Source organism: Schistocerca nitens, chromosome 7, assembly GCF_023898315.1.
Source record: "Schistocerca nitens isolate TAMUIC-IGC-003100 chromosome 7, iqSchNite1.1, whole genome shotgun sequence".
NCBI lineage: Eukaryota > Metazoa > Arthropoda > Insecta > Orthoptera > Acrididae > Schistocerca > Schistocerca nitens.
Genome location: NC_064620.1, coordinates 139827927 through 139852304, shown reverse-complemented (window position 1 = coordinate 139852304; position 24378 = coordinate 139827927). Strand labels below are relative to the sequence as shown.

The 24378-nt window shown below is 46.8% G+C and overlaps 1 protein-coding gene across 1 annotated transcript in view; it reads left to right on the top strand.

Annotated features, from left to right (window-relative positions):
- The window catches only part of LOC126194733 (probable ATP-dependent RNA helicase DDX43), a 69624-nt gene that overhangs the window by 6118 nt on the left and 39128 nt on the right, over nucleotides 1-24378 (top strand). Inside the window, exons 3-4 of the mRNA XM_049932988.1 lie at nucleotides 3294-3587; nucleotides 3670-3779. Coding sequence (XP_049788945.1) covers nucleotides 3294-3587; nucleotides 3670-3779 — 404 coding nt within the window. The remainder of the gene's footprint in view (nucleotides 1-3293; nucleotides 3588-3669; nucleotides 3780-24378) is intronic.

The following is a 24378-nucleotide window of genomic DNA, read 5'->3' as shown; positions in this document are numbered from 1 at the left end:
TTCAGTTAGTGACAGGAGCTTTTAGGAAGAGTCCGGTGACCAGCATGCTGGTGGAGGCTGGTGTCCCTCCACTGCAGATGAGATGTGCGCAACTGCTCACCAGTTCCGCAATACACATTCATAGTTCCACTGAGCATCCGAATTACTGTCTCATTTCCCACCTGCAGCAGTACATCTCCCGCATCAGCGGCCCAGATCGGGGCTAACGATTGAGGTTCGCGTGCGGTCCCATCTCTGTGAACCAGAGTCCTTCCCTTTACTACCTCTACTTGCGGTCCGTTCACGTACGTCTCGGCCACAGCTTCGTCTGGACCTTTCGCATGGCCCTAAGGACTCCATTAACCTCACCGCTCTCCGCTGTCACTTCCTCTTGATTCTTGACATGTTCCAGGGCTCTGAAGTGGTTTACACCGACGGCTCGATGGCTGATGGTCACGTAGGCTTCAAATATGTTCATGGGGGACATATTGAGCAGTGCTCTTTGCCAGCTGGCTGCAGTGTTTTCACTGCAGAACTGGCGGCCATATCTCGTACTCTTGAGTACTTCCACTCATGCCCTGGCGAGTTATTTATCCTGTGTACTGACTCATTGAGCAGCCTACAAACTATCGACCAGTGCTATCCTTGCCACCCTGTGGTAGCGTCCATTCAGGAGTCCATCTATGCCCTGGAACAGTCCCGCCATCGGAATCCCCGGCAATGAACTTGCCGACAGGCTGGCCAAACAGGCGCCGCAGAAGCCGCTTCTGGAGTTGGGCATCTCCGAAGCTGACCTGCGTTCTGTCTTACACCGCAGGGTTTTCCAGCTTTGGGAGACGGTATGGCATAACAGCACGCACAACAAACTGCGTGTCATGAAGGAGACTGTGAATGTGTGGAAGTCTTCCACGCAGGCCTCTCGCAGGCAATCATTTGTCCTCTGGCTTCTCCACATTGGCCATAGGTGGCTAATGCATGGTTACCTACTCCGTTGCGAGGACGCACCTCAGGGTTGCTGTGGCTCCCAAATTACAGTCATCCACCTCTTGCTGGACTGCCCACCTTTAGCCGCTCTGTGGCAGACTTTTAACTTTCCCAGCACCCTGCCTTCGGTGTTGGGCAACAGTGCCTCCACAGCAGCTTTAGTTTTCCGTTTTATTTGTGAGAGTATGTAGGTTTTAGCGCATGTCCTTTGTCCCTCCATGTCCTCCACTCTTGTGCTTTTAGGTTGGAGGTTTTAATGTGTTGCAGAGTGGCTGGCTTTCCCTTCTTATTCTCGTGGTTGGCCAGCCACAGTATTCTGTTTTCATGTTTTACTCTCTTTTGTTTCTAGCGTCTGTTGTTTTCTTGTCCTCTTTTGTTCCTTTTAGTGTTCGTTGCCTTCCCTTCGTTCTTGTGGCTTTTCATCTCTTTCCGTTTTGTTATGTTTTGTTCATTTTATTCTCACACTTGTGGCAGTGTTTTATTAGGAACAAGGGACCGATGACCTCATAGTTTGGTTGTCCCTTCTCCCACCTTTAAACCAACCAATCAATCATAAAAACGTATGCCATATCTCCACATCATGCCCGTACTATGTTCATTACCCATCTTATTAATATTTTTCTCCCATTTATTTGTCAAATATCTGTTCAATTCTAATGAAGTGTTGCAATGTGCCGACTGGCGACTCACTGTCTGTCTATTGTATGCCCTTAGTCTCAGTTCATCCTTGCCCTCTTACAGCATTTCCTGTGACCAATACTTCGCTACAAAAAGCCACCCGGAACCCTCGGTCAGGGAAGAGTTACTGGACGGAATGAGAAGGAAAGACTTTTCTTCTTATCCTGTCCGGTAAGTCTCCCCAGACTTGGGGTTCTGGGTGACTGTTCTGAACTGTACCCCTTTCCCTAAACCTCTCCAGTCCTTTTCCTTCACCCCTCTTCCTTCTTCTTCAACTCTTCTGACAGGAGGAGGAGGAGCTGCTGGCTCAGAAAGCTTGTAAATGTTAAACCAGTGTGTGCACATGCGTGCATGCATGTTCCCCTGCTGCCCCTGGTGAGTAGATTTTTTTTTTTTAATCTATCTATTTACATAATATTATGAAACAGATAGAGGAGATGCTCAGTCACAGTCAAATATATAGCAGCCTCCATGACTTTTAGTACATTAGTCTTCTTACATGGATTCTAGTATTCTGACGCAGCACTTTAATTTATTCTCAACACGTGTTCAAGATACCGTTCTCCTTCTATTGAACAATTCCCACTGCAGCAATGCCATATGTAACCCACTGTGCCTTTAAAGTATTTTGTGACATACATTTCCCTGCTTAACATAGCTCCCTGTACTGCCATTGTTGTTCTGTGATGCAATGTCTTGTACCAAAGTAAATTGTTGTATTTTCTGCTTGATGATGACTTTACTGTTTCACACGTATGACTCTTCTCCTGCATGTGTCAGTAACCGGTGCTGTTGATGCGCCCGATACGCTCCCTGTTCTTGCCCGATAAGTTGTAAATGACTTGGCATCAGCACTTCAGTGTTAGAGCAGTATCAGGCCATGCCAAAGTTGGGCGGGGGCCAGTGAGCAGCACATTCAGCAGTTTCAAAACACCCCTGTGATGACTAGATTACACCAGGCCAGCCTACAGGAGATACTGCAGTGGGATCACCGACACCGATGTTCACGTGCAGTTGGCACGGAGAATCAGATATTAAGGATGCTTAAACCAGCTCTTTGTTTGGTCAGCTGGGCAGTATGTGATGTCCAGACTGTGTTAGTCAGAGCCATCACAGTGACTCTGCCATGACCATTTTGCAAACAACGGACCACTGCCTGTCTTCCCAAGCCCAGGAAACCAACACTGTGCTGGTTGCCCACCCATGCTCTTTAGTGGTCATCCAGACTTCGACTCCTGCCAACATCATTGCCATGTAGCTACAACACCATGACCTTCAACAGTGGAGATCGTGTCGGTGACCGATCCACACTGTGGCCGCGTCTCACCATCTTGGCTCCTGATTTGATGGCCGTAGTCCAAAAGTAGAATATTTCTCACATTCTTTTCTATTTTGCTTATCTGCAAGCCTCTCTGTGATGAGTAGCAATCTATCCTTTCCATACTGCTATAATTCAGTCCTAGACTTTACATTTTTTGACAAATGCAGAAAAGGAAGAACGTAAAACAAATTCCAGGGTGTGTGTGTGTGTGTGTGTGTGTGTGTGTGTGTGTGTGTGTGTGTGTGTGTGTTGGGGGTTGTAGTTTAATGTATGATTTATTTTTTTAAAAGTAAAGTGAAAATTTATTTAAATTTTATTGAACTGTTTACAGATTAAAAAACCTGATCAGAACTCATATAATGACAAGACAGATATTACGTTACGTGGCTCAGAAGAATCGCAGTCCAAGGCCAAACAACTAATTCAAGATCTTCTTGATGACACATCTTATAGAAGAGGAAAAAGTTATGCCAATCAGCCACCAACAAATGGAGGTTACAGTAAAGAGGAAAAACAGCGTTCCTCAAATAATGAAAGTAGTGGCAATATTTTTGAGCTGTCGGAAGACGATGAGGTTTTTAAAAAGCTGAATAATATTAACTGGTCAGAGTTGAATAGAGTATATGTAAGTGTTAGGATTGTACTTCCTTTTTTAAATGTGGAAAGCATGATGTGAGAGAGTTCTAAGTTCAATTATTCTTAAACAGGAAGAAGCTCAGAAAGAAAAATGGTCCAAATTACCACCTATGATAAAAAACTTCTATCACGAAGATCCAGAAGTAGCAAACATGCCACCAGAAATGGTTGCAAAATATAGGTAAGAATTGTAATTAACTGTTGCCTTATTGTATGAAAGTTGTGTGTCAAGTAGTAAAAAAAGTTACGTGCTTCTTCAAATTATAATGAAAATGTGTAACTTGAAGAGTGGAGTTACCAACTCTGCAAATAGTTGACATACTGAGTCCTTAGAGTACGTTGTGCTGGCACTATGGCTCAACTTGGTTGAATAGGTGAAGGGTGAAAGGAGGTGAAGGGTAGGAGGGAGAGTCGGGGAATGGTGGCCGACAGCTGAGAGGGAGAGGCAGCATGTGCACAGGGTAGGAGTGCGGCACGGAGGAGCTAATTCTTGCTGCTAGCAGGGCTGCACGCAGTTGCCTGGAGGAGTAGGTGGGACAGGAAGATAGAACAAAGGAACAGGGAGACTGCAGAGAAGAGGGTGTGGGTGCAGGGCTAGTGGAGACTTGAGGCCAGGAGGATTGTGGGATCAAAGGATGTATTGAAGGGCCAGTCCCAGCTGCCATTCATAGAAGCTGTAGTTTTGGTACATTTCAGTCCGGGTTTTGTATGCGTCGTAACAAAAAAAATTCCTTTAACTTTACAACCTACGTGGTAAATTTGTATTGCAAGATATGGGTGGTTATCACCTACCCGTGCACGGATGTACGTTACTGAATCAATATAGACACAATTTGTTTCCCAGATACATCTGATGACGGAATGTGTGTTCCAGAATTGATCGTGTGTGCTGTATGAATAATAAACATAAAAAAAGTAAAGCTAGATGTAGTTTATAATCTTTCATGTAATACAGGGTGTCCGAAAAGTCTTTCTCTGATTACATAAATTGATAACTCAGGCTAGAAGTAAGCTACAAGTATGGAACTGGTGTCTAATTGTTTACAAACTATCAGTATTTTCACACATCAGTAAACTTCCACATGAGCACCCTTGGTAGCACATAGCACATCTAGGCGATATTCAATTTCCATCCACACATTAGCCAACATCACTGGAGGGATAGATTCAAAAATTGTGGTTATCTGTTGCCGCAGGGTTTCAAGATCTGGTACACGTGTTCGGTAGACCTCGTCCTTGACATAACCCCATAAAAAGAAGTCTAATGGGGTTATGTCAGGAGAGTGTGGAGGCCAAACCGTTGGCCCATCATGACCAATCCATCACCCAGGAAAAGTCATATCGAGATAGGCACGGATGTTCAAACCCCAATGAGGCGGTGCACCGTCTTGCTGAAACAAAGACATCGGGGTGATACTGAAGCAGCTGAGGAACAGCATACAGTTGAAACATGTCCAGATACACTGCAGATGTGATGGTAGCCTCGGCGAAGAAGAATGGCCCGATAGTTCGATCTTGCAATAGCGCGCACCGAACATTCACCTTTGGACTGCCTCTGGTGCACTCCATGACCTCGCCAGGGGGTTGTGAACCCCAAATGCGCACATTACGGCGTCTCACTACTCCATTGACAAAAAAGGGTGCTTCATCAGAAAAGGCAATTCATCCAAGATAACCATCATTGTCCTCAATATGTGATAGCATTTAGACCGCAAAGTCATATCGACATGTACTGTCATTGGGCAACAATGGAAGTGGAAGTTTACTGACGTGTGAAAAAAAACGTTGATAGTTTGTAAACAATTAGACACCAGTTTCATATTTGTATCTTACTTCTAACCTGAGTTATCAATTTATTTAATTAGGGAAAGACTTTTCTGACACCCTGTAAAATGCATTGTGGCTGTATAGCTCAGATGCTGTCATCGACGATGTTGCAGAGATTATAATTATATTTTTTTTTTAGAATGAATTTCACAAGTATTCATTCATTCGCATATTGTCTTCCATAAATTACATAGCGGAGTGCCTTTAGGGATGTGAAACAAGTCAGTTTGTTTATTATGGAATAAGTTAATCCAGATTTTACATTGAACACTTTCAGCTCACTGTGTTAAGTTAACATAAATCGACGTTCCTGTGCTGCATTAATGCGAGCATTTTCCTTCAAATTGAGTACATGCATCACAGCGCAGAGGATACATTGTCTCTTCATGAGTTTAGCTTCTGATATGGACAAATAAGATTTTTGTGACTCAGCTATGTGTAATATAAATTCTGTAGAACTTTGAGATAGTAAGTGCTTTGGAAGGAATGGTGGTTACATAGTTTATTTAAGTGTTGTGAAAGGCTTTCCTGTAGGACTACTTGTGGCAAAGGTTCTTGGTTGAAACATCAGCTGTCATAAAATTCTGGCAACATTTCATTGACTCACACACTGCTGACCTATGACTGCAGCCTACTGTTTATACTGGTATATAAGTTATAAATGTGCAGCCCTTGCCTAATAGCAAAGCATTCCTGATCAATACAGGGGAGGATTGCCACGCCAACCATCAGAAGTCGAAACATGAACTCCAGTGCATATACTGAGGCAGTCGTACCTCCTGCACACTGCTGCTAGGCTACTACACTGGCCTCAGAAGTAGCATGCCGTAATGTGCACGTGATAATGTGGTTGTCCTTGCCACACTCTGCTGAAGATTTAAATTTCCACTAACGTTATCCCCCAGGTGACCAGTAATTTCTCTTCTGATGGGTGATGAGTGATAGGAATCAGACATGTTGCCACCCACCCATAGTTTCATCATCCTTCAACTACTTTCAGTAAAGACTTGTGGCAGTAGGATGTGAACAGCCTGGGAACTCAGCTGTTTCCTAATGCTCATTCTCAGGTGCTGGGCCACAACAATATTTACCTTTGTCAAAGTCACTTACAAGTCATACCGTTGCTATAATGTTTCCCCATTTGTGTTTGCTTTGCTTGTATACTTTCCTCACCACATCACATACCCACATTGTCACCAGAGTTCAACCTCACAGTTGGGAAGATAATAATGTTATAACTCATGAGGGTATGTTTGTTAGGTAACTGATGAAATAATATGGGATTTCACAATACTTTAGGATGTTGCACCCAAGAACCATTTCTGCAGATTCTTTCAGTTTCTACCTCTGAATTGTTCCATATTAAATAATTTCATCACACATAGCTATGTTCACAAAGATCTTGTTATTAATATTTTAACCTGTACTTGCGATACGCTTGTTGATATTGGTTTGTACTTGAGAAGGGATTTGTAAGCTGAATTTAGTGGTGTACATTACAAGACCTGGCTAGTAAAAATTGCATTCTCATTGGAACATTATCTTCATAAAAAAAAAAATATGGGGATAATGTCTAGAGTAAAGAAGAATCTTGTAAGAATCGTGATATCAAAGAACTTGGGTCACACTTTCGTTTAGTAGCAGTGACAAAACCACAAAACTGCTTTTTGTTTCTTACTATCAGTTTCGTAAACATGCACATCCTGCCTTCAAATTAGAGCCGCCTCAAATTTTTTGATAAGAGTATCAAAAACGACAGGAGGGGCAATAGCTATATTACGCAGGTCTATTTAACTTAATGTCATAAATTGTTGCAAATAAGTGGTGGTGACAGTAACTGGCTGCACAATAACAACATTGCAATTTTGTATGTTAGCCTTGCAACATATAACGTCCCCATTGTAATTGTTACAGATGAAGACAGTTTATAGCTGTGGAATTCAAAACAGTTTTGCAATTGAGAGGAGCAAAGTTTCATGAATGCCTAGCTCCTTATTTTTTGACTAATGGGCTAGCCGGACTCCAAATACAAACTGTTAGTGTGTGGGAAACCAGTGTCATTAAAAGTAAATTTAAATAACTCTTAAACATCACAGGAAAGTTCTACAGACTACAGTGGAAAAATCAGCCGCTAAATTGTTCTTTGCGTGAAATATGCTCATCAAAGAGACCTAGTAAACATACTGAAGTATATACGAATATGATGGGAGAGCAGCTAACACCAATCACTTCCCCCCATCATTGTTTACCAGATCAATAACTTTCAGTTCCTGATATTTCTAAGTTATGTCGCTTTCGTAAGAGTGGAAGAATGTTGTATATGAGACCGTAATTTAGATGAGTAAATACAGTTGGCTAGAAATCAACCTTTTTTTTCTGCATAATGTATGTTTCTAGCACAGTTGTATCTGTGACAGTTCTTGTAAACTACTTGGAACAAATGAGAATCAAAGAAACTTCTCTTAATTTTACAGTATTCATACATATAAGGTGTGTGAGGAAAGTAATAGGACTGGCAACACTTTGTTGTTCTGCTTGTGTAGATCTTTGTGTTCATCCCTTCCAGTTTTTCAGAGTTTGAGCCCTGTACACTCATCATGTGATTTTTGAGAACACTGTCAATGAAGTTGTGTTTTAGTTGTGTGTTAAAAGATGGAACTGTGGAATTTAGAGCAATGCTATGCCACCATGTTCTGTGTTTGACTTGGGGAATCAGTGTGACCTGTGAAAAATTTAAACAGGCCAATGAGGAACATTCCTTACCAAGAGCACAAGTTTTTCAATCTCACAAATCTTTTTGGAAGGCAAAGAACATGTTGAAGATCAGCTTTGCTCAGGGAGACCTTCAACTTCAAAAACTGATGAAAACATAGATCATGTGCATGCCCTTGTGAGATCAGACAAACATTTAACAGTAAGGGTGGTGTGTGACCCGTTAAACACTAACTGAACATACACTTATACCAAAATTTTGCACGTGTGAAAAGTTTGTGTCGAAATGGTACCAAAAAACCTCACAAGTGAGCAGAAGGGTAATCGAAGAAACTTGGGTGTTGACCATCTTGAGAGGATTGCTAATGATCACGAATGGTTGTCATGTCCTCACAGGTGGTGAATCCTGGATTTTTGAGTACGATCCTGAGACAAAGCAGCAAATGAACAAATAAAAACAAATCAAATGCATATTTTCTTTTTTGACAGTAGAAGTAACGTGTTAAAAATTTATGCCAAAACTCTCAACAAAGTGTTTGCAAAGATGACATTGAAAAGCTGAGGAAAAGGGTGAATAGAGTGCGACCAGATATTGCAGGCAAGTGGACGCCCCCCCCCCCCCCCCCCCTCCAAGGGGCTCGCCACTCCTTGTTGGGTTCGTGCTTGGCTGCCACGGGTTCCCAGTCTTCGCGGCATTTTTTCTCTTTCGTGCTGCATGTCTATCCTCTTGCTATTTTTTATCCCCTCCCTTGGGGAACATGTCTGGGGTATTCTTGGGAATGTTCTGCATTCTGTTGGTGACGTGCGAACAGTCTCACCTTTGTTTTTCACTCCCTTTTCATTTCTTTGCTTACCTTCTCCGCTCATTCCTCCGCTTACGTGTTTGAGGATCTTCTTTTTTCTTCCTTCTCCCTGTGCACTCCTGAAGGCCGGCCCATACGTCTGGCGCATAACAATTGACTGGGTAATGCATAATTCCCAGCCCTGGGTCAACAGCTACAGTTTGCAGATACCCCCTGGTACCGGCCAGGCCCAGGGTGGGGTGATTGCCTGACCTGTAACCTTCCCAAATTGCCGATTGGTCCCTCCGTCAGGTGTTCGGGAGGTGTGACCTGAGGTGTGAACAGTCACGTAAGGCAGATGTGCCCCCTTGTGAAGGGGTCCCCAGTTGGAAGGAGTGCACCATCAGAGACGCTGGCAATCGTGGGGGATTTCCTTGCGATGAGTCAATTATCTTCCCACTCAGCTTCTACAAAACATAAAACACAATGAGGCTAATGATTCGAAAGACCCTTCCTGCTGCACCACTGTTCCTCATGGTGTCATGTACTGAAGGTCAGTCCTCCTCCACAGTAAATCCGTGTAGATGAAATTGCTGGCCCTGTGAAATCCTGCTCTCATTTATGGAATGGCGCTTTGCTTTTGGAGACCAATTCTGATTCTCAAGCACAACTGCTTGCTGCCCCGCTTCTCTACGGTTACCCTGTTCGTGTCGAGGACCACAGAACTCTGAACTCTTCCCGTGGTGTAATGTAACACCAGGTTGCTTGATGGTCTAACAGAGGCTGAAATACAAACTTACCTCTGTGATCAGGGTGTCATTGCCATTCATCATGTAATGAAAAAGGTAGATTCCTCCTTACTGGCTACCCACACTCTCTTTCTCAATTTTGATAGTGGTGCTTCCGTCCAAGCTGAAAGCAGGCTATGAAATTATCACTGTCCAGCCATACATTCCGAACCCGATGCGCTGTTTCCAGTGTCATCGTTTTAACCACACTAGAACATCTTGTTCACACCCAGACAAATGTGTCACCTGTGGTAGGGATGCGTACGAGGGCAATTGTCCACCGCCTCCTCCCCTCTGTATCAACTGTAATGGTGGCCATGTCGCCTCCTCTCGGGAGTGTCCAGTGTATCTTGATGAGTGGGCTCTTCAAGAGATCTGGGTAAGGGAAAAGGTGCCTTATCCAGTTGCTCACAAGTTACTGGCTAGTTGCAACCCCTGTGTTCTCCCGTCTGGTACCTGTAGTTCTGTTGTTACCCCTCACTCCATGAAGGACATGGCCATGCAGACATGTGACCTCCAACTTGGCTCTGACATCGTGAAATCGCCTAGTGTCAAGGTAGCATCGCCATCCCCCCTGTCCAGCTGTGCAACAAGCTGTCAAACTCTCGCCTCAAGAGGTGAAACCACCAGCTACACAACTGGTAGGCTGGAAAGGACAGGAGGAGTACGCCCGTGAAGACTTCCTCTGTCCCTCCAGCCAAACAACACCCGGTGCGCACATACAACCATTTTTCAGCATTGGACTCCACAGACCGACCACACAAGCAAGCTGGCGTTTCTGTGGACCATATGGTCAGGATCCTCGAGCTTCTGTGCCCTGTAGTAGCGCCTCTTCCCCTGCTGTCATTCGGCAGCCGCCAAGGTGACACGCCCACGTCTCTTCATCATGATGCACCTCCAACGGACCCCCCTGCGGGTCCGGGGTAAGAATTGGCCCGAGGTATTCCTGCCTGTCGTAAGAGGCAACTAAAAGGAGTTTCAACCGTTTCGGCCTTCCATGTGATGGTCCCCCTTGGGGTTTGACCCCCATTTTTCAAAATTCTACAGAAGTACGAGCCTTTTGGGGAAGGACGCCTTACGTGGTGTATCACTGGTCCTCCGTGCACTAAGACCTTTGCACTCAGCATTGTAACGGCGTTGTAACCATACCCACTATTCCTCAAATTGGGCCTAAACGCCTGATGGGTTGTACAAGTTACGCCCATAGTGCGTCCCCATCTGCACCTACGATCATGATGGACTTTCCATGGCACCCGAAATCCAGCACGGTAGCCAGCCCGTTGTGGTGGGGTCGTCATGTACCCTCTAGGTTGTAGCCCCCTGACAACACAGGGATCGTACTGCCGATACCTGAGCTGCACCCTCCCCACGTTGGCCAAGGAGTAGATGCCCATCTCCTTGGGGCATCAGGACTCCCGGCAACGGTCATCCTGCCAGGTGGCCCTTGCTGAGGCTGGGTGGCGCCCGTGGGGGAGCCCCTGGTCGGAGTGGGTGGTATCGGGGCGGACGTTTCGCAGATGAAACGTCAACATGTATCAGGTCGCTCTGTGGCCGAGTCTTTTAAAAGAAAGGTACTGTCTCTGGTTCTGGTTCTCCTGCCCTTTCCCCCTTGGCCACTCCCTGGGAGGAAGGACAGGCCCGCCGGCTTGGGGCGAAGTACTTCCCCCGCTATTTGGTCTGTTCTCGGACCGATGGGGGGACGTTCGCCACCTCCAAGCCCATGTTCTTTGTTCAGCACATTGAGGACATCTTCGGGGAAATAGAGGTTCTCAGTAAAATGCGTTCGGGGTCCGTTCTTATAAAGACCACCTCCGCCACACAGTCGGCGGCGCTCCAGGCGTGCGACCGACTAGGGGACATCCCAGTGTCCATTGTCCCGCATCTGGCACTGAATAGGACGCAGGGGGTTATTTGTCATCGGGACCTCCTGCTGCAATCTGATGAGGAGCTCAGGGCGAAGGCGTGCATTTCGTCCAGCGCGGCCCCAAAGACCGTCGCATCGACACCGGGGCCTTTATCCTTGCCTTCGAGGGGGACGTTCTCCCGGAGAAGGTAAAGGTGATGTGCGACGTGCGACCTTACGTCCCGCCTCCTATGCGCTGCTTTCGGTGTTTGCGCTTTAGGCACATGTCGTCACGGTGTGAGTCTGAGCCACTTTGTGGCGATTGTGGACGTCCTCTTCGTGAGGAACATATATGCACCCCACCACCTCGGTGCGTTAATTGTCCTGGCATCCACTTGCCTAGATCTTTTGACTGCCCCGCGTATCAGAAGGAGAAGAAGATTCAAGAACTCAAAACTTTGGATCGTCTCTCTTATTCTGAGGCCAGGAGGAAGTATGACCGCCTCCATCCCGTGACGTTGACAACTTCGTTTGCCTCAGTCGTGTCCACTCCTTCCACAGTATCCTCACCCCTATCCTGTCCGCCCTCCACCTCCTCCCTCCATCCGGGGTCTATGCCTCCGCCTCCCAAATCCCTCCCTTCCAAATCCTCCTCCCCCGCGGCCCCCGCCGCCTCTGCCCCAGGGGCCACCCTTCCTCCTCCTCCTCCCCCTCCTCCTCCCCCTCCTCCTCCTCCCCCCCCCCCTCCTGAGAAGCGATCCTCTTCTCAGGCGTCCATCGGGGAAACGTTCCGGACCCCGGCTTCAGAGGTCCGGTGTTCCAAAACGGACCCCGGCCGTGAGGACCTTCTTCGGGTCCCGCCCACCATCCCTGCGCCTTCTCAGACTTCCAAGAAGTAGTCTCTATCCCCCTCTCCACCCCGGCGCGTTTCGTCTGACGCTCCATTCATGAGTCGCTGCTCCCGGCCATCCTCAGTTTCGCCGGGACGCTCTGCTGCCAGGCGCTCAGCTGGCCTCTCGTCGGCAAATGATTCTGCCCCTCCTACGCAACCCGCGACAGCGGCCGCAGCTGGCGATGACTCGATGGAACAGGATCCGCCTCCTGCCGGTTGTAGCGTTGTTCCCTCGAAACCTGGACCTCCGCGGCCGTCGAGGTGACCAGCTCTTGCCCCGTCTCGTTCCCCCCTTTTTTCTGACTGGCGATGGCCTTGTTACATTGGAACATAAGAGGTATTCGATTTAATCGGGAGGAATTACAACTGCTCCTCCGCCTGCACTGTCCGCTCGTCCTTGGTCTCCAGGAAACCAAGTTGCGCCCAACTGACCGTATTGCCTTTACCCACTATACCTTGGAGCGGTATGACCTCACCACTGTGGACGGTATTCCAGCTCATGGTGGGGTCATGTTGCTCGTTCGGGACGATGTCTATTACCATCCCATCCCATTGACCACCCCACTCCAAGCAATAGCTGTCTGTATTACTCTTCCTGCCTTTACTTTTTCAGTTTGTACCGTCTACACTCCATCGTTATCCGCAGTTAGTCGGGCTGACATGATGCACCTGATTGTTCAGCTTCCTCCGCCGTTTTTATTGTTTGGAGACTTCAATGCCCATCATCCCCTTTGGGGCTCTCCTGCATCCTGTCAAAGAGGCTCCCTCTTGGCGAATGTCTTCAACCATCTCAGTCTTGTCTGCCTCAATACTGGCGCCCCGACTTTCCTCTCGGACTCTACTCATACCTACTCCCACTTGGAACTTTCGATCTGTTCTACCACTCTTGCCCGTCGGTTCGAGTGGTATGTCCTTTCTGACACCTATTCGAGCGACCACTTCCCCTGTGTCGTTCGTCTCCTGCATCACACCCCATCCCCACGTCCTTCGAGCTGGAACATACCGAAAGCTGACTGGGGACTTTACTCCTCCCTGGCGACCTTTCCAGACCACGATTTTCTCAGTTGTGACAGTCAGGTCGAATACCTCATGGCTGTTATCGTCAATGCTGCCGAACGTTCCATTCCTCATACTACCTCTTCTTCATGTCGCGTTTCCGTCCCCTGGTTGAATGAGGCTTGTAGAGACACAATCCGTGCTCGACGATGTGCTTTACGCACCTTTTGCCACCATCCTACATTGGCGAATTGTATTGGATACAAAAGACTCCGAGCGCAATGCCGTAGAGTCATCAAAGACAGCAAAAAAGCTTGTTGGGCCTCTTTCACCAGCTCCTTTAATAGTTTTACTCCCTCTTCTGTCGTCTGGGGTGGCCTGCGCCGGCTGTCGGGCATTAAGGCCCACTCCTCGGTACCTGGCCTGACCTCAGGTAATGAGGTCCTTGTTGATCCTGTGGCTGTCTCCAACGCCTTCGGCCGCTTTTTTGCGGAGGTTTCAAGCTCCGCCCATTACCACCCTGCCTTCCTTCCCAGGAAAGAGGCAGGAGAGGCTCGGCGACCTTCCTTCCACTCGCTGAATCTGGAAACTTATAAGCCCCCTTTACTATGCGGGAACTCGAACATGCGCTTACACTGTCCCGGTCCTCTGCTCCGGGGCCAGATGCCATTCACGTTCAGATGCTGGCACACCTTTCTCTGGCGGGCAAAAGCTTCCTTCTTCGTACCTACAATCGCGTCTGGACAGGAAACTTTGTTGGTCTCCGCACGTCTCTTATTTGGCGGCCCGTTGTACATGTCCCCTTAATGTCCTCAGAGTTCTTAGTGGTTCATCTTGGGGAGCGCCCTCTCAACTCCATCCACCATCGGGGGTTACGTCTTGCGACCGGAGCCTTCTACACTAGTCCCGTTGAGTCTTTATGCTGAAGCTGCCGAATTACCATTGACCTACCGGCGCGACGTACTGCTGTGTCGGTATGCCTGCCTGCTGTTGTCAATGCCCGACCATCCCTCTTATCAGTCCTTCGCCGATTCTCTCGACAGTCAGTACGGGTTGTATGTGTCTGCCCTGCTGCCCCCTGGAGTCCGCTTCTGTCGCCTGCTTCGACAATTGGATTTTGCCCTCCCTACCACCTTCAGAGAGGGTGAGAGCCCGACACCACCTTGGCTCCAGGCTCCGGTTCATATTTATCTCGACCTCAGCTCACTCCCGAAGGAGGGTACTCCGGCTGCAGTGTATTGCTCACGGTTTGTCGAACTTCGTGCTCGACTTGCCAGTCACACCTTTATTTACACCGATGGCTCCAAAACTGACGATGGTGTCGGCTGTGCCTTTGTCGTCGGGGCCGTCACCTTTAAATACCGGCTGCTCGACCAATGTTCCAGCTTTACGGCCGAGCTCTTTGCTCTCCATCAGGCCGTTCAGTATGCCCGCCGCCACCGCTATTCATCGTATGTACTCTGCTCTGACTCACTCAGTGCTCTTCAGAGCCTTGGAGCTCCCTATCCGGTCCATCCCTTGGTGCAACGGATCCGGCAGTCCCTCCATTCTTTCGCTGATAATGGTTCTTCTGTCAGCTTTCTGTGGGTTCCCGGACATGTAGGAGTGCCTGGGAATGAGGCTGCTGATGCTGCAGCCAAGGCTGCAGTCCTCCTGCCTCGGCCAGCCTCCCATTGTGTCCCGTCATCTGACGTTCGTGGGGTTGTTTGTAAGAGGCTTGTGTCGTCGTGGTGGTATGCTTGGTCATCCCTTCAAGGAAACAAGCTCCGGGCAGTCAAACCGCTCCCAACTGCCTGGACAACCTCCTCCCGACCATCTCGGCGAGAAGAGGTCCTTCTGACCAGGTTGCGGATTGGGCATTGCCGGTTTAGCCACCGCTACCTGCTCTCCGGTGACCCAGCCCCGCAGTGCCCTTGTGGTCAAGCATTAACAGTGCACCATGTTTTATTGTCGTGTCCTCGCTTTAGTCAATCTCGTGTTGTCCTGTCCCTGCCATCTACTTTACCGGATATTTTAGCTGATGACGCTCGAGCAGCTGCTCGTGTTCTGCGTTTTATAACTTTGACTGGCTTGTCCAAAGACATCTAACTCTTTTACTTATTTTATCTGCATCTTTGTACGGACTTTCTGGTGTCCCCCCTCCCCTTGAGTTTTACTAGATTCTATGTGCTCTAACAATTGTGACTGGGCGCTAATGACCTCAGTAGTTGAGCGCCCTTAAACCCCAACAAAAAAAAAAAAAAAACCTCCAACGGAACGTTCGCGGCCTTCGGTCCCACAAAGAGGATTTACAGCTGCTTCTAGCATCCCCTTGTACTCTGCCTTCAGGAAATGAAATTGCACCCTCATGACCACTTTGAGGTTTCACATTAATTACTTACTGATTCATTTTGACATTCCCTTGAGTATGCTGCTCATACGGAACGCGTTCATAGTCAACCCACCTCGCTGACTACTAATCTTCAAGCTGTGGCAGTTTGCCTTTTCCTTCCCCACCTGACTTTTTCCCTCTGTACTACACATGCCCCTCCATCATCCACTGTCACCAGGGCAGACTTTCTTCAGCTTACTGGGTAGCTGCCTCCCCCATTTTTGCTACTTGGTGACTTTAATGCACATCATCCCATTTGGGCTTCTCCCAGGACCTGTCAGAGATGTCCTCTTGGCTGATCTTCTTAACCAACTTAACCTCTTCTACCTTAACACTGGAGCACCCACTTTTCTTTCCGACTTGCACACATATTCCCATTTTGACTTATCCCTTTGCACTGCCCAGCTTGCCCATCATCTTGAGTGGTCCATTCTTTCTGACACCTAATTGAGCGACCATTTCCCATATGCTATCTGTTTGACCCCTACCCCATCTGCCTGCACGCCTAAATGGCAGCTTCCTAGGGCTGACTGGCAGCTTTACTCCTCCCTGGCGACCTTCGAAGAACAAGATTTCCCCAGTTGTGATGCCCAGGTCGAATATCTCACAAACATTATCCTTACTCCAGAATGAGATTTTCACTCTGCAGCGGAGCGTGCGCTGATATGAAACTTCCTGGCAGATTAAAACTGTGTGCCCGACCGAGACTCGAACTCGGGACCTTTGTCTTTCGCGGGCAAGTGCTCTACCAACTGAGCTACCGAAGCACGACTCGCGCCCGGTACTCACAGCTTTACTTCTGCCAGTACCTCGTCTCCTACCTTCCAAACTTTACAGAAGCTCTCCTGCGAACCTTGCAGAACTAGCACTCCTGAAAGAAAGGATACTTTTACACCAGCTCGGTTGAGTGTCTGTCTGCTGAAGCTGCTGAACTACCACAGTCCCACTGCCGTGACTTTCTCCTCAGCGAGTATGCATGCTGTTTGTCTGCCATGCATTGCCTTCCCTCCTGTGCCTCCTTCTTTGATGATTCCTCTGATCTTCAGTATGGGACTCGTCCTTCTTCTCTGTTACCTCCTGGAGTCCGCTTTCACCTCTTGATACTGTCGCTTAACTTCAGCATACCTGCAACTTTCCCAGTGGGTGTGAACCCTTTCACCACCTTGGCTTCGTGAAGTGGCCCATGTTAACCTTGGCCTTCGTTCGCTTCCTAAGGACTCTACTTCAGCCTCGGTCTATCGCCTTCAGTTTCATGACCTTCACATGGAACTTCGCGATAGTACCTTTGTCTACTCTAATGGCTCTGACTGACCATGGGGGTCAGGTGTGCCTTTGTCATTGGTACCCGTGTCTTTCAATATTGGCTTCCGGCACACTCCTCAGTATTTACAGCTGAGCTCTTCGCCTTGTATCAGTCCATGGAGTACATCCGGCCACACAGCCTTTCCAATTGTGTCCTCTGCTCAGACTCAGTCAGTGCCCTCCAAAATCTGTGCGCGCTGTACACTGCTCATCCCTTAGTCCAGCGGTTTCAGGAAAACTGTCACTCGCTCACTCTTGGTGGAGCCAGTGTGTTATTTCTGTGGGTCCCTAGTCATGTCGGTCTGCCAGGAAACGCAGCTGCTGATGCTGCTGCCGAGGCTGTAGTCCTCGTACCTCAGCCCACAACTATCTATATTCCCTCCGATGATATCTGCGTTGCCATCTGTCAGGTGGTGGTGTCCCTCTGGCATCGCCACTGGTCCTCCCTTCACAGGAATAAGCTTCGGCTCATTAAGCCTCTCTCAGCACTTTGGACGACCTCCTCTCAACACTCCCGCTGGGAGGAGATTCCTTAAGTCGGCTGCATATTGGTCACTGCCTTTTTATCTTCATTTGCTAAGTGGCGCTACTGCACTACTTTGTACACATTACACTTAAATTTTAACTGTCCACCACTTCCTGCTGGAATGCCCTTTTTTAACAATTTATGTTCCAACTTGGGTTTGCCATCTGATTTTTCAGCCGTCTTAGCGAATGACTCGTGGGCTGTTGACCGCATTTTCCTTTTTATCCGCCAAAGCAATATGGCGAAGGCCATTTAATTTTTAGTTTTGGACCTCCATTTCTGCATGGTGGTTTTTAGCCCTTTTTCCACATGCCTGTTTTTAGCTGTCTCCTATTCTGTCCATAGTGACTGACGTATAGTTATTTAACTCCTCTCTGTGTTTGTGTTTTATAGTTTTGACTTGGGCACATGTGATCCCAGTTGTTTTTTGTGCCCTAAACAAAAAAAGTAGATGCTGCATCATGACGACACCCCATGTCACACGGCCACTTCCGTCACGGATGTTTTAACTTCAAAAGGCATTCTTGTTGTTCCAGAGCTCCATATATAAGTGACAAGTGTCCTTGTGACTTTTTTCTTTTCCTGGAATTGAAAAAATTTTAAAAGCATGTCATTTTTGGGACACCAGAAAGGATTCAAAAGAATGTGACAGACATGTTAAAGGCCCTATCAGTTGAAGCCTTTCATCACTGCTACAAAGACTGGGAACGACAACTCCACTGGTGTATAGCTGCCAAAGAGAACTACTCTGAAGAGGACAATATTGTTCTTTGAATGAAAGAAAGAAAGAGAAAAAAATACTTTGGTACATAAAAGATGAGTTCATTACTTTTCTCACACATCTCATAGAAACTCAAATGTATAATTAATGATCATAATATCCAACCTTCAGCTATTAAATTAAAGTTATGTTATTGCGTGCCTTTAATGTGTATGTAGACTTAAAAGATTGTAGTATTGAAAGTTCTGATTAAGTGTAAAAGATTTTGGAGTGAAGGTACAAAATCACCAGATAGCAGCACCTCTTATTCTTCCTGGCTCTACAGTCCTTGATGGGCTTTGGCCTGCTCTAAGACAACATTCCCTTTGTCCTTGTCCAGTATCTTGTTTGTCTGTCCTCTGACACCAGTCATGTGTAAAGTCTTTTATGTCATCCAAGTATTGAAGTCTTGATCTTCCCTTGCTTCTTCGTCTGACTGGGTGTTGTAGCAGTGGTATTTTTGTTTGGTTCTGATGTTCCGTGTGAAAAACCTGGCCAACCCATTTCATGCAGTTTATTTTAATGATTCAGTATGTTTGTAAAGCTCAAAATTATATCATCTAAGCCATGCTTTATTTTCATTAGTCCGCAGCTCGTGGTCTTGCGGTAGCGTTCTCGCTTCCTGCGCACGGGGTCCCGGGTTCGATTCCCGGCGGGGTCAGAGATTTTCTCTACCTCGTGATGACTGGGTGTTGTGTGTTCATCATCATCATTTCATCATCATTGACGTGCAAGTCGCTGAAGTGGCGTCAACTAAAAAGGACTTGCGATACGGCGGCCGAACTTCCCCGCAAGGGGCCTCCCAGCCAACAATGCCATACGATCATTTCATTTAATTTCATTAGTCACCCTATAGATTTCGCATTACACCTTTTGTTCAAAACATCGGTTTTCCGTGATTTCCCTAAATCGCTTCAGGCAAATGCCGGGATGGTTCCTTTGAAAGGGCACGGCCGATTTCCTTCCCCATCCTTCCCTTACCCGAGCTTGCGCTCTGTCTCTAATGACCTCGTTGTCGACGGGACGTTAAACACTAATATCCTCCTCCTCTCAAAACATCGTATCAGCTGTTTGCACTGTTGTCAGTGTCCAGGTTTCTCAGCCATGTGTTAATACTGGTGTATTAAAGTTTTATAAAGTTGGTGCTTTGTTCATGTGGCCAAATTTCTGGACTTAAATCATGGGGGCTGCCCTTAACATCATTTATTAGCTAGGTGGATGTGCCACTTTCATTCCATACTAATATTTTGTCGTATTACCAGTGTGTCCTGACAAATTCTCTAACAGATTTTATTTGCATGTAGAGAGTTCTAACATTGTGTTTAGTTCCAGTTCACGTCTGCTGTGCAGCGAGCTACCTTAATATAAGTATTAACTGTATTTTTCTTACTTGTCACTTCTTCTTCCGTGTGTTTTTGCTTTTAGGAAACTTTAATTGTTGAGTGCTATTAATAGTGTTCCATAGATTTCGTGTTTGTTTTGAATACAGTCAGAGAGAGTCCCTTTAGTTAACCATAGTGCCAGTAGTGCTAGTGTTTGTTCTCAATACAGTCCAGAGACAGGTAGTGCTATTTTCATTGTTTTCTACAAGAAGTGGCTAGCAATCACAGTTTAGTCAATAATCAGCCGCCTTTAGTGAATTAGCAGTCTAGTTAAAAGTTGATCAACTCTCTTCAGTAAATTGATTCCTTAGGATGGATAGGATGTGTGACTGCTGTGTACGGATGCAGGAGGAGCTGGCCACTGTTCGCGACCGGCTGAACGTGTTGATGGCCGTGGTCAGCCGTCTTCAGGCTGCTGCCTCGGAGTGTAGTGGCAGTGGGGAGTCTGGTGCGTCGCAAGGTACACCCCAGGTGTTACATGCTTCACCCACTGTCCCTGCTGTCGAGACATCTTCGCGGGTACGGGTGCAGTTGGGCCACCCTCTCCCCAAGAGGAGTGGCGGGTTCAACGGCGTTCACGGCGCACGAGGCGGAGGGTAAATGTGGAGGCTGGCTGTGTGGCATCGCCCACTCTGCCTGTGAGTGGACATGCAGCTGCTCCTTCAGCAAGGTCCGAGCAGGCACACGGGGGGGGGGGGGGGGGGGTTATTAGTTATTGGGAGCTCCAACGTTAGGCGGGTGATGGAGCCCCTTAGGGGAATAGTGGAAAGGCCGGGGAAGAAGGCCAGTGTTCACTCAGTCTGCTTGCCGGGGGGTCTCATCCGAGATGTGGAGGAGGCCCTACGGGCGGCGATAGAGAGCACTGTGTGCACCCGACTGCAAATTGTTGCTCATGTCGGCACCAATGACTCCTGCCGTCCGGGTTCAGAGGTCATCCTCATTCGTACAGGCGGTTGGCGGAATTGATGAAGGCGGAAAGCCTCGCTCACGGGGTGGAATCAGAGCTAACTATTTGTAGTATCGTTCCCAGAACTGATCGCAGTCCTCTGGTTTGGAGCCGAGTGGAAGGTTTAAACCTGAGGCTCAGACGATTCTGCGGAGATCTGGGGTGCAAATTTCTCGACCTCAGCTATCGGGTGGAGAAATGTAGGGTCCCTCTGAATAGGTCAGGTGTGCACTACTCGCCGGAAGCAGCTACAAGGGTAGCGGAGTATGTGTGGAGTGCACATGGGGTTTTTTTAGGTTAGAGAATTCCCTCCCTAGGCGCGACAAGACGCCTCCTGAGACGCGGCAAGGTAGGAGTAGGCAAAATGCAACAGGGAATAACAATATTAATGTGCTAATAGTAAACTGCTGGAGCGTCTATAGAAAGGTCCCAGAACTGCTCTCATTAATAAACGGTCACAACGCCCATGTAGTACTAGGGACAGAAAGTTGGCTGAAACCAGACGTAAACAGTAATGAAATCCCAAACTCAGATTGGAATGTATACCGCAGAGACAGGCTCGACAGTGAAGGGGAGGCGTGTTTATAGCGATAAGAAGTGCAATAGTATCGAAGGAAATTGACGGAGATCCAAAATTTGAAATGATTTGGGTGAAGGTCACAGTTAAAGCAGGCTCAGACATGGTAATAGGATGTCTCTATAGGCCCCCTGGCTCAGCAGCTATCGTGGCTGAGCACCTGAAGGATAATTTGGAAAATATTTCGAGTAGATTTCCCTACCATGTTATAGTTCTGGGTGGAGATTTTAATTTGCCGGATATAGCCTGGGAGACTCAAACGTTCGTAACGGGTGGCAGGGACAAAGAAGCCAGTGAAATTTTTTTAAGTGCTTTATCTGAAAACTACCTTGAGCAGTTAAACAGAGAACCGACTTGTGGCGATAACATATTAGACCTTCTGGTGACAAACAGACCCGAACTATTTGAAACAGTTAACGCAAAACAGGGAATCAGCGAGCATAAAGCGGTTACGGAATCGATGATTTCGGCCGTAAATAGAAATATTAAAAAAGATGGGAAGATTTTTCTGTTGAGCAAAAGTGACAAAAAAGCAGATTTCAGAGTACCTGACGGCTCAACACAAAAGTTTTGTCTCAAGTATAGATAGTGTTGAGGATCAGTGGACAAAAGTTCAAAACCATCGTACAATATGTGTTAGATGAGTATGTGCCAAGCAAGATCGTAAGAGATGGAAAAGAGCCACCGTGGTACAACAACCGAGTTAGAAAACTGCTGTGGAAGCAAAGGGAACTTCACAGCAAACATAAACATAGCCAAAGCCTTGCAGACAAACAAAAATTACGTGAAGTGAAATGTAGTGTGAGGAGGGCTATGCTAGAGGCGTTCAATGAATTCGAAAGTAAAGTTCTATGTACTGACTTGGCAGAAAATCCTAAGAAATTTTGGTCTTACGTCAAAGCGGTAGGTGGATCAAAACAAAATGTCCAGACACTCTGTGACCAAAATGGTACTGAAACAGAGGATGACAGACTAAAGGCCGAAATACTAAATGTCTTTTTCCAAAGCTGTTTCACAGTGGAAGACTGCACTGTAGTTCCTTTTCTAGATTGTCGCACAGATGACAAAATGGTAGATATCGAAATAGACGACAGGGGGATAGAGAAACAATTAAAATCGCTCAAAAGAGGATAGGTCGCTGGACCTGATGGGATACCAGTTCGATTTTACACAGAGTACGTGAAGGAACTTGCCCCCCTTCCTGCAGCGGTGTACCGTAGGTCTCTAGAAGAGCGTAGCGTTCCAAAGGACTGGAAAAGGGCACAGGTTATCCCCGTTTTCAAGAAGGGACGTCGAACAGATGTGCAGAACTATAGACCTATATCTCTAACCTTGATCAGTTGTAGAATTTTGGAACACGTATTAGGTTAGAGTATAATGACTTTTCTGGAGACTAGAAATCTACTCTGTAGGAATCAGCATGGGTTTCGAAAAAGACTGTCATGTGAAACCCAGCTCGCGCTATTCGTCCACGAGACTCAGAGGGCCATAGACACGGGTTCACAGGTAGATGCCGTGTTTCTTGACTTCTGCAAGGCGTTAGATACAGTTCCCCACAGTCGTTTCATGAATAAAGTAAGAGCATATGGACTATCAGACCAATCGTGTGATTGGATTGAGGAGTTCCTAGATAACAGAACGTAGCATGTCGTTCTCAATGGAGAGAAGTCTTTCGAAGTAAGAGTGATTTCAGGTGTGCCACAGGGGAGTGTCATAGGACCATTGTTATTCACAATATACATAAATGACCTTGTGGATGACATCGGAAGTTCACTGAGGCTTTTTGCAGATGATGCTGTGGTGTATCGAGAAGTTGTAACAATGGAAAATTGTACGGAAATGCAGGAGGATCTGCAGCGAATTGATGCATGGTGCAGGGAATGGCAATTGAATCTCAATGTAGACAAGTGTAATGTGCTGCGAATACATAGAAAGATAGATCCCTTATCATTTAGCTACAAAATAGCAGGTCAGCAACTGGAAGCAGTTAATTCCATAAATTATCTGGGAGTACGCATTAGGATTGATTTAAAATGGAATGATCATATAAAGTTGATCGTCGGTAAAGTAGATGCCAGACTGAGATTCATTGGAAGAATCCTAAGGAAATGCAATCCGAAAACAAAGGAAGTAGGGTACAGTACACTTGTTCGCCCACTGCTTGAATACTGCTCAGCAGTGTGGGACCCGTACCAGATAGGGTTGATAGAAGAGATAGAAGATCCAACTGAGAGCAGCGCGCTTTGTTACAGGATCATTTAGTAATCGCGAAAGCATTACGGTGATGATAGATAAACTCCAGTGGAAGACTCTGCGGGAGAGACGCTCAGTAGCTCGGTACGGGCTTTTGTTAAAGTTTCGAGAACATACCTTCACTGAAGAGTCAAGCAGTATATTGCTCCCTCCTACGTATATCTCGCGAAGAGACCATGAGGATAAAATCAGAGAGATTAGAGCCCACACAGAAGCATACCGACAATCCTTCTTTCCACGAACAATACGAGACTGGAATAGAAGGGAGAACCGATAGAGGCACTCAGGGTACCCTCCGCCACACACCGTCAGGTGGCTTACGGAGTATGGATGTAGATGTAGATATAGATGTAGATGTAGATATAGATGTAGTATTTGCATGTCTTTGGTTTCACTAACATTGCCTTCCAGTCCCATTTCTATTGCTGCTGCCACCAGTGCCCTGTGTTTCTTTAGCAGCTAGTTCTGTTCTTGCAGTAATATCCACATCATCTGTATTGGTCAGAACCTGCACCATTATATTGTATAATGTGCCTGTTGTGTTGATTTGTGCTGTCCTTATTACAAATGTACAAGCTATAGGAGAATTACATTATTGAACACCACTGAGAAAATATTCTCCACCCTGCTTCGTACCATGTAAAACTTTTTGCAGAAAAAGTGATTGGGAGATATCAGGAAGGCTTTAGATCTGGCAGATCAACCTTTGACCAAATATCCACCGTGGTGAGAGATATCAGGGAGGCTTTAGATCTAGCAGATCAACCTTTGACCAAATATCCACCGTGGTGCATATATTGGAAAAAACAATAAAGTATAAAAA